Source organism: Drosophila innubila, assembly GCF_004354385.1.
Source record: "Drosophila innubila isolate TH190305 chromosome 3R unlocalized genomic scaffold, UK_Dinn_1.0 2_E_3R, whole genome shotgun sequence".
Taxonomy (NCBI): Eukaryota; Metazoa; Arthropoda; class Insecta; order Diptera; family Drosophilidae; genus Drosophila; species Drosophila innubila.
The window spans coordinates 20,596,656-20,608,461 of record NW_022995380.1 but is presented as its reverse complement, the minus strand read 5'-3'; the positions used below and the strand labels follow the sequence as shown (position 1 = coordinate 20,608,461).

The window sequence follows — 11,806 nt, the reverse complement described above, 5'->3', positions numbered from 1 at the left end:
AGCCTTTGTATTAAAAAAAGTGCCGGCTAGTTATCACATTCGATAACTTAAACCAATCGAGCAAACGCAACAAATATCTACCATCAACAAAAAAGAAACAGAATTTATTTTGTTATTTTAAATAGAAAGCTTATTATTTATAGCTTGCAATGGCCGCAAATATTGCTGCAGCAGCTGCTGCTGCTCAAGAAGTGGACCCGGTGCTGAAAAAAGCCGTCAAATTGCTGCACTCGAGCAATCCAAGCTCCGCTGCTGAACTTCGCCTGTTGCTGGATGAGGCGCTTAAATTGCGATTTGGTCCGGAGAAGATGATATCGAAGAACATGAGCCAGCGCATGATGGACGACGAGGCCAATTTTCCGGGACGTGCGACACCGCAACCGCCGGCACAGACGATGGCAACCGATGAGATTATCAATCTGACCAACTCGCCGGATAAAGTGCCCTCGGATTCACCCGACACCATTGCGGATTCAGATGATGGTGTTGTCAACACCGGCGACACTGGCGACTTTGGGGACTTGAATTGCTGCGTTTGTGGTGAAATTGTATTTACAGCCACCAATCGACTAATCGAGTGCTCAAACTGTGGTGCTCTGTACCACCAGGAGTGTCATAAGCCTCCCATTACCAACGAGGAGGCAGCCGACGATCAGGAGCACATTTGGCAATGTGACACTTGCTGCAGCAAACCCTCGACCAGCCGGGCAGCTGCTAGTACAGCCATATCCACACCCACTGTTGTTATTCCCGACGATCCCATGCCACTGGCCAGTAAAACCAAATCATCGGTGCCCTCGTCGCGTTCATCTACCTCCTCTAATTCCTCGTCACCCTTCTACAAGCCGGAGGCGAGCAGCTCGACAAATGCAAGCAGCAGTAGCAGTAGCAAACATGGACACAAGTCATCCTCCTCCTCATCCTCGAAGTCGCACAAGGAGGAGCGAGCAACAAAGTCTGTGGCACCCGCACTGAGTGCCATCAGCGCTCCAGAGAAGCACAGCAGCGGCACCTCCTCCTCTTCCCGACGCGGCAGCTCGAATGCTAAATCCAGTTCCAGTAAAAGCAAGCATCACGAGAGCAGCGGCAGCAAACGCAGAAACAAATAATGATGATGATTCTTAAATGTAAATCTATTAATTTGTAGAAATATAACAATAAGTATGAAAAATATTCGTTTATTCTGTATCAATAATCAAAAACATTGAACCAATTTTTGTTTAACTAATATAAATGAGTTAAATGAATCATAATAAATGGAGTGTTAATGCCTGTACTTGCGCACAGTGACTGCCGGCGTGCGTGGACTCCGTGCAGAGCTCGAGGCGGGCGAACTTGCGGAGTTCTCGGCATTCACCTTGCGCAGATTAACGCGAGTCGCTGGCGAGGAGCTCTTGTTAGGTGTTTGCACGCTGAGCGCTGAAGGAGTTCTCGTTGATCCAGCTGAGGATTTGGTGGCGCTGCCAGTGCTACCCGTTGCCATCTGTGCCTTCTTCTTGCGCTTAACATTCACAATGACATTGGCATCCATGCTGACGTCCAGCTCGAAGTTGAATTCGTACGTCTTGTTGGAACGCGGCTGTGGTGTCAAATCATCATTGATGACCGTCTTGCCAGGTCGACCGCGCAGTGAGATTGCGGGACTGAAGTTGATTTTGGCACCAGCAGCAGCTTGTGACTTCGGCGTATCATTCGAGTCCAATTTGGCGCGCTTTTGTGGACTAGCCCGCTGTGGGGATGAGGATTGTGGTGCCTCGCGTTTCCTGGGCGATGCAGAAGCTGGCTTGGCAGCTGGCTTGGCTGCTGCCTTGCGCACTGGCGTCACCCTCTCCACTTTAACACGGCGACCTGGCGATTCTTTGGCTGCTGCCCGTTTTTGGCGTGGAGTGTACGCCACATCATCCTCGTCATCCTCATCGGTGTCCATAATGACATCATTTGATGAATCCAGCACCAGCGATGCATCCTTCTTTGGCTTACCACGTGCTGGCACTGCCTTTTTAGCTGGTGGACTATTATTGTTATTGCTGCTGCTTTGGGGCTTCAGCTTAAAGTCCAAATCCCCGCTGTTGGCCACTTTCATTTGCTTGAGAGCACTGGCGAATAAGCTGCGGCACTTGTCATAGTCCGGCTTCTCATTGTGCGCCAACTTGGCCACGTATTTCATGTAGTCACCAATGCACGCCGGCACGCCCTTGGGAAAGAGTGGCTTGAGTGCCGCATTTACATCGGTCATGAATGCCTCCTTGGCCTTTTGAACTTTCGCCGGCACTGCCAGCAGCTTCTCTTTAACCCAGGGCAGCTCTACGCCCAGCCATTCAATGAGATTATAGCCAAGAATTTCAAGATCTGCACGCCTGGTGGGCACGCCCAGATGAGCATCTCGCGAAGTATACTCGATGGTGCCATTATGCATTTTCTTTGGATCCGGCTTAAAGTCACCAGTCACATAGTGAGAGGCAAGACCAAAATCAACAAGATATGCTTGCGAGCCGCCATCCTTGCCCAGACCAAGCAGAATGTTGGCTGCCTTGAGATCAGCATGGACATAGCCAGTGCCATGCATAAACTGATACACGTCCAGCATCTGTAGGGCCAGACGGTAGACTGTGCCCTCGGGCAAGCGATGGCCATTCTGCTCGAAGAACTTGGCTATATCGCTGCCATAGCGTGGCATCACAATAAATCGATGCTTCAGCCCGTTGATATCTTCGGATCCATTGGCTAGTATGTATGGCATGCCCAGCGATTTAAGGCCGTGCTCCTTCTTAAATGCCTTGATGTCATCCAGTTTAGCGTTTCGCAAATAGAAATGCATCTCGACGAACAGTGGCCCATTTCCATGAGGCTCCTGCAAACCAAAAACTTCCCATTATATCTTCTATCTCTACAGCTTCTCTTATGTCAGCTACTCACGCATTTCACCACAGCGTCGTAGTTCTTTTCGCCGTTGCGGCAAGCTGCATAAATTTCACCAAATCCACCAATACCAATCGAAGGCCCAATGCGCCATTGTCCCTTGGCTAAATCTGTCAGAATAGTTCCTTCTTTTATCTTCTCCGGCATGGCATACAACTTACTCTTGCCCTTCTTAGCCGCAGCTGCTTTTGGTTTAGCGACGCGTGGCATTTTAAGGCAGACAGTTTATAACGTTAACAATAACAAATTTGACACAATTCGCAGTGTGTAATACAACAAAGTTTTAATCAAAAGAAAGGAATAAACACAACGACGCTTCTGCATTCAACGCGCGCCATTTGTGCAGTGATGGCAGTGCTGCCAACTTTTATCAGGAAAAAATCATAAATAAACATTTCCGATTTGTGGCAACGTTGGCTCTTCATTTTAAACAGGTTGACAGTGCGCTTAAATTTATCGTTAACAGAACTCTTACATTAACAGAGTTTGTTCTGTTTTGAATTTTAATTTAAAAAGCTTAACTAGAAGCATGATCTGCTTTTATACTATTCAGCTCACCCTAGTAATGAGCACATGCTTTGCTTTGACAAAATTTAATGAGCCAAACAACCGAATTTGTTAACCATTCAAAAACGATTCAATAAGCCGCCCACTATCGCTAACACAGCATCCGCATTCATTGCGCAGTTGCTTAAACTGTCAGCCGGCTTTTGCATGCCACCACCCACCCATCCTAAGACCAGCATTGAGCCTGCAACAGGACGATGCCATCACATTTAAAGGAACGAGCATCGTCCTTCTGTGCTCAGTAGGTGGTTAATCTCGGACGACGATACAGCGATACAAAAAAAAAAAACAGTTGAAGTTGAAAAACAAACAAATTCTAAAAATGCTAACGCGTGTGTAAAAACCAACTAAAATTTAGTGATTAAAAAAATAGAAAAACGAAAGACTTGTAGGTAAACAAAAGCTGGCAAAATGCATTCAAGTGTCGGCAAAATCGGGATGCTAAAGTGTCTGTTGCCGTTGGTGATTCAAATAGTACTCAATTGGCAAAACACAGAGGCATTACCCGACATCATAAAAATAGGTAAGCTGCAAATAATTTAAAGTTCAAATAATGTGAAGATAATACATTTTCGTGCCATTTTCATTGATGAATTGCCATGGCATCGTTAGTGCGTATCGATTTTTTTCCACATCATATTCAAAAGCGCGCGTGTGTGTATCCTTATAAATATTGTTAAAGTGTGTCACTGTGTTTGTGCGTTGTTTGTTTTCCTGCTGTCATTGGGAATCGCGATGCCATCATATAAAAAACTTTATTATTTTCTTAAATCAACGTATACTTTCAAGATAATATTTGCAATCATTTATTTGTTGTCGCAGGTGGACTCTTTCATCCCTCGGACGACCATCAGGAGCTCGCCTTTCGTCAAGCTGTTGAGCGCATCAATGCCGACCGCTCCATTTTGCCCCGTTCCAAACTTGTGGCCCAAATAGAGCGCATTTCACCGTTCGACAGCTTCCATGCCGGCAAACGGGGTAAGCACAAAAGAGGGCTGGACCTAAAGATTCACCAGACACATTGAGATGTAGCTCTTTTTGTTCTCATTAATTCACTATTATTGAGTTGTTGTTGGTTTTGCTTTTATTTAAATTTGATTCAATATCATGATCAAATTATGCTATGCAAATGGCAGTCACAACCTGGAGCTACATTGTGACATTCATTTGATTCTAACACAATTCGCAGTGGAGAAATATCTATGCCTTTTCATTTATCACAATTGCTTTATAATTTTCTTTACTAGTCTATTGTAGTTAATTGTATTGTAATAAAGACATTATTCAGAAAGATATCCACCAACTTTATAAATTATTTCGTTGACGTTTTCAAGACAAGATTTTTTATTTTAAATTAATTGGAGTTTTTAACTTTAAAGGTTTTGTTAATTGAAAATCTAATAGGTCTAAGAAAATGAATACCTATTTAGTTTTTAAAATTGAACAGAAAAAGAAAACTCTCAAGAAAAATTAAACTTTGTAACTTACTTACCTTAAAAATTGTAATCAACAATATTTATAAATATGTATTTTTTTGATACACTCGTTTATAATTCTAAAATCTTTAAGTCGAGCTACTCTTTTATTTGGGTAAATCTAATAAAAGATAAGCATTTTTTACCTTTTAAAAGTTTTGTAAGTTAAGACAAACGACATTAACACTAAAAAATCATTCGATGTACAGGGTAAACTGTCCAAAAACTGTGTGATTGTGATAAATGAGACACATAGCTAGTAAAAAGAATCCTGGTGTGACCACATGGAGAGTCACATGACCAGAAATAACTTGAGGCACATTGGAGAAAGCCAAAGTAAAATACATTTCAGCACGCTGGCAGTAAACGGCTGGGAAGGACACACACAGATGAACATGAGTGCTTTATTTGCCACAAAACCACCCATCATCTGCCACCCACCACCCACATGCAAACATCAGTGTGAGTGTGTGTGTGTGTGTGTGTGTGTGGTTATATGCACCTGTACTTACACGTGCACTGTAATTTGATGAGCCAAAGGATGTGATGCTAAAAAGGCAAAGCCAAAAAGCAAAATGAAATTATGTCTTTCTGAAGTGCATTTTAAATATAGATAGGAACTAGATAAACCGACAAGGCACCTGCAACCAAGTATGACTATGAGTACATGAGTACTTGCTACTTGGGCTCATTTGATGCTGCCACAAATCGTGGCTTACAGCCGAGATAATCTCACATGATGCCTAGCTAGCTACCTGGCGAATTGGGATTGCGATTGGGATTGCGAGCAACGCAAAGCGCATTACATGAAAATCAATTTGAGACTTTTTAGCTCTTTTGGGATTTATGTATAATTTTCACAACAATTTTCAGAAATCCCACTCAAGACAGTCACTGCAAAAGTTGGCCAATAACTGAGAATCCCCTACATATACAAGTATCTTTTTCTATTTGCTTTACAGTTTGCGGCTTGCTCAACATTGGCGTTGCTGCAATTTTTGGACCACAATCCTCACATACCGCGAGTCATGTGCAGAGCATCTGTGACAACATGGAGGTGAGTGCAAGGTGGCAAGTGGCAGGAGGGAAAATCGCCTTAAGAGATGACTACATTTATTTAGATACCGCATTTGGAGAATCGCTGGGACTACCGCCTGAGACGAGAAAGTTGCCTGGTGAATCTTTATCCTCATCCTAATACACTCTCAAAGGTTTGTTTGAGTTTATGTTTTGTTGCCAACTGTACTTCAGCCGTTAATATTTTTTTATTTAAACTTAGGCTTATGTGGATATTGTACGGCATTGGGGCTGGAAGACATTCACCATTATCTACGAGAACAACGATGGCATTGTGCGATTGCAGGAGCTGCTCAAAGCCCATGGCATGACACCATTTCCCATAACTGTGCGCCAGTTAAGTGATAGCGGGGATTATCGGTAGGTTATGCTGATGGGAAATTATATAGTTTAATCTTAGTCAAGACTGCAAAACTGCGAAACTTTGAAGAAGGGTTTGGTTGAAACCTTGATTCAATTTTATTAATAACAAGAACTCTTAAGCTTTTCAGTTCCTAGTTTTCTGTAGTTATTAAATTTCTTTATTTTTTTTAAGTATTTATTTTATTTATTTAACTAACATCTGGATTTTCTTTCATATATTTTACTTTTTGGTTATGAAATGACATGAAACTTATTTATAATTTTATTTTCTGAACTTAACCATTTTTTAAGCCATATATAATATAATATAATTATATAATTTATATATAATAATGTGTGGGGTATATAATTTAAAAAATCCCCTTTTCAGCTCTGATCTTAACTTGTATACTTCTATAATTTCATAGTCCACTACTGAAGCAGATTAAGAACTCAGCCGAGGCGCATATTGTGCTGGATTGTTCCACGGAGCGTATACACGAGGTGCTCAAGCAGGCTCAACAGATTGGCATGATGAGTGATTATCACAGCTATTTGGTTACATCTCTGGATCTGCACACTGTTAATCTGGAGGAGTTTCGTTACGGTGGCACAAATATAACTGGCTTTCGTTTGATTAACGAGAAAGTCGTTTCGGATGTGGTGCGTCAGTGGAGCATCGATGAGAAGGGTATGTTGCGGTCGGCTAATCTCACCACTGTCCGGTCCGAAACGGCTTTGATGTACGACGCAGTTCATCTGTTTGCCAAGGCATTGCATGATCTGGACACTTCACAGCAGATCGATATTCATCCGATCAGTTGTGATGGTCAAAGCACTTGGCAACATGGTTTCAGTTTAATTAACTACATGAAAATTGTGGAAATGAAGGGACTGACCAATGTTATCAAGTTCGATCATCAAGGCTTTCGCACTGATTTTATGCTCGATATTGTGGAATTAACACCTGGCGGCATACGCAAAATTGGCACCTGGAATTCAACGCTACCCGAGGGCATTAACTTTACCAGAACTTTCAGTCAGAAACAACAGGAAATTGAGGCGAACTTGAAGAACAAAACATTGGTGGTGACTACCATATTGGTGAGTATAGATAATCATTTATATTCCAACTAGAATTAACTATCTTTTTTTTTAGAGCAATCCCTACTGTATGCGCAAGGAATCGGCAGTTCCTCTCACTGGCAACGATCAATTCGAAGGTTATGCCGTGGATCTTATACATGAAATATCCAAATCCTTGGGCTTTAATTATAAAATACAACTGGTGCCCGATGGCAGCTATGGTAGCCTAAATAAAATGACTGGGTAAGCTTCGTAATCTGCCTAGAAATTCCAGCATTTATTATTAAATTTTTAACTTTGCAGGGAGTGGAATGGCATGATCAGAGAGCTTCTGGAACAACGCGCTGATTTGGCCATTGCCGATCTCACAATCACCTTTGAGCGAGAACAAGCTGTTGACTTTACCACACCATTTATGAACCTGGGCGTTTCTATACTCTATCGCAAACCAATCAAACAGCCACCCAATTTATTCTCCTTCCTGTCGCCTTTGTCGCTGGATGTTTGGATTTACATGGCCACAGCATATTTGGGTGTTTCCGTCTTGCTTTTCATCTTGGCCAAGTAAGTTAAACTAACTAATTCAAGTTGACAATACATTTACATAAATTATTTCTCTATTAGATTCACTCCCTATGAGTGGCCTGCCTACACCGATGCTCATGGCGAAAAGGTCGAGAGTCAGTTTACATTGCTCAACTGCATGTGGTTTGCCATCGGATCCCTGATGCAACAAGGCTGTGATTTTCTGCCCAAGTAAGTCTCCATTATAACCTAATTTATTTATTGTCAACTCTGAGCAGTCGACTATAGCTAATGTTTTAAATAAAATTAAGTAGGTTTTAAAATGCGTTTAAATTAAAAACTTGGATTAAATGGAAAAACTCAATTTTTCTCCATCACTGTTCATTAAATTCATACATTAACACTTTATCGAAAACTTCAAACTGCCATAACTTTGTCAAATCCTAACCGATTCCCTTGCGGAATGTCAATTTTTTCATGATTTGGCCTCTATTTTAACTCTGCATCAAAATAGGAAAAGTCAATTTTTCTTCATCACTGTCCATTTTTCCATACTACATTGAGACTTTTTCGAAAACTTCAAACTGCCATAACTTTGTCAAATTTTAACCGATTCACTTGCGGAATGTCCATTTTTTAATGATTTGGCCTCTATTTTAATTCTGTATCAAAATAGGAAAAGTCAATTTTTCTTCATCACTGCCCATTTTTCCATACTTTGATACATTGAAAATTTTTCGAAAACTTCAAACTTCCATAACTTTATCAAATCTTAACCGATTCCCTTGCGGAATGTCAATTTTTTCATGATTTGGCCTCTATTTCAATTCTGCATCAAAATTGGAAAAGTCAATTTTTCTTCATCACTGTCCATTTTTCCATACTTTGATACATTGAGAATTTTTCGAAAACTTCAAACTTCCATAACTTTGTCAAATCTTAACCGATTCCCTTGCGGAATGTCAATTTTTTCATAATTTGGCCTCTTTTTTGATTCTGCATCAAAATTGGAAAAGTCAATTTTTCTTCATCACTGTCCTTTTTTCCATACTTTGATACATTGTCACTTTTTCGAAAACTTCAAACTGCCATAACTTTGTCAAATCTTAACCGATTCCCTTGCGGAATGTCAATTTTTTCATGATTTGGCCTCTATTTTAATTCTGCATCAAAATTGGAAAAGTCAATTTTTCTTCATCACTGCCCATTTTTTCATACTTTTTGATACATTGAGAATTTTTCGAAAACTTCAAACTGTCATAACTTTGTCAAATCTTAACCGATTCCCTTGCGGAATGTCAATTTTTTCATGATTTGGCCTCAATTTTAATTCTGCATCAAAATTGGAAAAGTCAATTTTTCTTCATCACTGCCCATTTTTTCATACTTTTTGATACATTGAGAATTTTTCGAAAACTTCAAACTGTCATAACTTTGTCAAATCTTAACCGATTCCCTTGCGGAATGTCAATTTTTTCATGATTTGGCCTCAATTTTAATTCTGCATCAAAATTGGAAAAGTCAATTTTTCTTCATCACTGTCCATTTTTTTTCAAACTTTGATGCTTTAACACTTTTTCGAAAACTTCAAACTGTCATAACTTTGTCAAATCTTAACCGATTCCCTTGCGGAATGTCAATTTTTTCATGATTTGGCCTCTTATTTGATTATGCATCAAAATTGGAAAAGTAAATTTTTCTTCATAACTGTACATTTTTTCCATATATTCATAGGTGTAAAAAATATAAAATAAAAATATGTACAATAGTTAGAGAAAAGACAAGGGTATTACAACTTAATATGAAAACTCTTTAATTTTAATTGAAGGGCACTTTCCACCCGCATGGTTGCTGGGATTTGGTGGTTTTTTACGCTCATCATGATCTCCTCGTACACCGCCAACTTGGCTGCCTTTTTGACTGTGGAGCGCATGGATTCGCCTATTGAGAGTGCTGAGGATTTGGCCAAGCAGACAAGAATCAAGTATGGTGCACTCAAAGGTGGCAGCACAGCGGCTTTCTTTAGGGTATGTTATGCATGTGATTAGTTTTATCACAAAAACATGGTTTTTAATTTTTTTTTTAATTATAAATATGTTATTATATTCAAAAAAGTTTTTTAGGTACGATCAATCCAAAATTGAACACAGGACAAGAGTATCAAGCTTTAAGGGTGTCGAAAATAAAATTTCTTTCTTGTTTTACTTTAATTCCTGATCTGATATATTTTAATTACATTGTAATTTCTAATTATACTAATGAGCACAGCTATTGTTTTCAATAATTTAAATAAATGTAGACTTCATTATTAATCACTTTTCTTGCAGGACTCTAAGATCTCGACATATCAGCGGATGTGGTCCTTCATGGAATCGGCACGTCCATCTGTATTTACGGCCAGTAATGGGGAAGGAGTTGAACGTGTTGCCAAGGGCAAAGGTTCCTACGCCTTCCTGATGGAGTCCACATCTATTGAATATGTAACCGAGAGGAATTGCGAATTAACCCAAGTGGGCGGCATGTTGGATACCAAAAGCTATGGAATCGCCACACCGCCAAGTGAGTTGAATTGTACAATTATAAAACTGTGATACAAATTATATAAAATTCCATTTCCTTTATTTAATTTGTAGACTCTCCTTATCGCACTGCAATCAACAGTGTCATACTCAAGTTGCAGGAAGAGGGCAAGTTGCACATACTGAAAACCAAATGGTGGAAGGAGAAACGCGGCGGTGGCAAGTGTCGTGTTGAAACATCCAAGTCATCATCGGCGGCCAATGAGCTGGGACTGGCCAATGTGGGCGGTGTATTTGTGGTGCTAATGGGCGGCATGGGCGTGGCCTGTGTCATAGCCGTCTGTGAGTTTGTGTGGAAGTCACGCAAAGTCGCTGTCGAGGAGCGTCTTAGTGCTATTTTAAATGAATGAGGAAAATTGTAAACCCAGGACGAATGGGTTTAATAATAGGTCGACAGTTTGGACCAGGAATTCTAAATGCAATTGAGCATAAATCCCAATATGTGTAGTACATAGCTACGTCAAGTATTCTGGCGATTGAGGAAAGCATAAACATATAGTTGGAATATAGAACAATTTGGGAAAGATGCGGAAGAGACTAAGAGAAATGGCGCCACCAATGAAAAATCGCACTACATAAAATACGTTTCATTGAAAAAAACTTTTGAAAAGTAGCGATAGTCACGAAATTTATATACAAACACAACTTATAATAACCATTAATACTTACATACATATATATACACAAAAGTTATATGATAAACCAACTTTCGTACTAACATTCTTATAAAAACTTAGAATACAATTACGAATTACAATCGAAATCGTATGCATTTATATTTAAAAAGCATTTTTGGAATTGTACTTTAGTCATAAGTGTAGTTAATTTATACACAAACATACAAACATTTAATACACGCATTCAAACATATGCATTGAGCGCGATTAGAGCGCTTAAACTATAACCTAAAACCATGCTCATGCAAAACTAAGTTAGTATATAGCCTAAACCTAAGTAAACTATATAACACATAGGTTAGACTCCTCTCCTCTATAATTCCGATCCCTTCCATTTACTAGCTTTAAGTTTGTAAAATGTAATTACCTTACACGCAATTTTGATGAACAATTTCATAAATATAATTAATAATTAAATAAACGAAGTTAACACTGCAAACACAATAATTCAATTTGATTCCTTGAATGAACACCTGCTGACATTTGATGTGAACATGGATATGGATATGGATGTCGACGCCCAACCGCAAACTGTCAATCAGCTGGTTTTCCTGACTGT

At 39.8% G+C, this 11,806-nt stretch overlaps 3 protein-coding genes across 3 annotated transcripts; 2 read left to right on the top strand and 1 right to left on the bottom strand.

Annotated features, from left to right (window-relative positions):
* The first annotated feature begins 70 nt into the window (after nt 1-70).
* LOC117791463 (integrator complex subunit 12) lies at nt 71-1,250 on the top strand. Its single transcript, XM_034631224.1, has one exon. The coding sequence runs from the start codon at nt 150-152 to the stop codon at nt 1,107-1,109; it is 960 nt and encodes a 319-aa protein (XP_034487115.1). The 5' UTR covers nt 71-149; the 3' UTR covers nt 1,110-1,250.
* On the bottom strand, nt 1,153-3,260 carry LOC117791462 (nucleosomal histone kinase 1). Its single transcript, XM_034631223.1, has 2 exons — nt 2,917-3,260; nt 1,153-2,851 (listed from the first exon to the last, which is right to left on the bottom strand). Exons 1-2 carry the CDS (start codon nt 3,127-3,129, stop codon nt 1,265-1,267), a joined length of 1,800 nt encoding a protein of 599 aa, XP_034487114.1. The 5' UTR covers nt 3,130-3,260; the 3' UTR covers nt 1,153-1,264.
* A 640-nt stretch (nt 3,261-3,900) lies between these two features.
* On the top strand, nt 3,901-11,672 carry LOC117790262 (glutamate receptor ionotropic, kainate 2). Its single transcript, XM_034629626.1, has 12 exons — nt 3,901-4,009; nt 4,309-4,464; nt 5,924-6,018; nt 6,083-6,172; nt 6,241-6,398; nt 6,809-7,484; nt 7,540-7,709; nt 7,770-8,030; nt 8,091-8,222; nt 9,820-10,018; nt 10,319-10,550; nt 10,625-11,672. Exons 1-12 carry the CDS (start codon nt 3,925-3,927, stop codon nt 10,918-10,920), a joined length of 2,550 nt encoding a protein of 849 aa, XP_034485517.1. The 5' UTR covers nt 3,901-3,924; the 3' UTR covers nt 10,921-11,672.
* Nucleotides 11,673-11,806: the final 134 nt, after the last annotated feature.

What these genes read in the sequence shown, in the direction of transcription:
- LOC117791462 (XM_034631223.1), bottom strand. Translation starts at nt 3,129, where the DNA reads ATGCCACGCGTCGCTAAACCAAAAGCAGCTGCGGCTAAGAAGGGCAAG. An exon ending in ACGACGCTGTGGTGAAATGC is followed by an intron (nt 2,852 to 2,916) that starts GTGAGTAGCTGA and finishes TTTGGTTTGCAG; the next exon opens with GAGCCTCATGGAAATGGGCC.
- LOC117790262 (XM_034629626.1), top strand. Translation starts at nt 3,925, where the DNA reads ATGCTAAAGTGTCTGTTGCCGTTGGTGATTCAAATAGTACTCAATTGG. An exon ending in CTTCCATGCCGGCAAACGGG is followed by an intron (nt 4,465 to 5,923) that starts GTAAGCACAAAA and finishes TTTGCTTTACAG; the next exon opens with TTTGCGGCTTGCTCAACATT. An exon ending in GCACAGCGGCTTTCTTTAGG is followed by an intron (nt 10,019 to 10,318) that starts GTATGTTATGCA and finishes CTTTTCTTGCAG; the next exon opens with GACTCTAAGATCTCGACATA.
- LOC117791463 (XM_034631224.1), top strand. Translation starts at nt 150, where the DNA reads ATGGCCGCAAATATTGCTGCAGCAGCTGCTGCTGCTCAAGAAGTGGAC.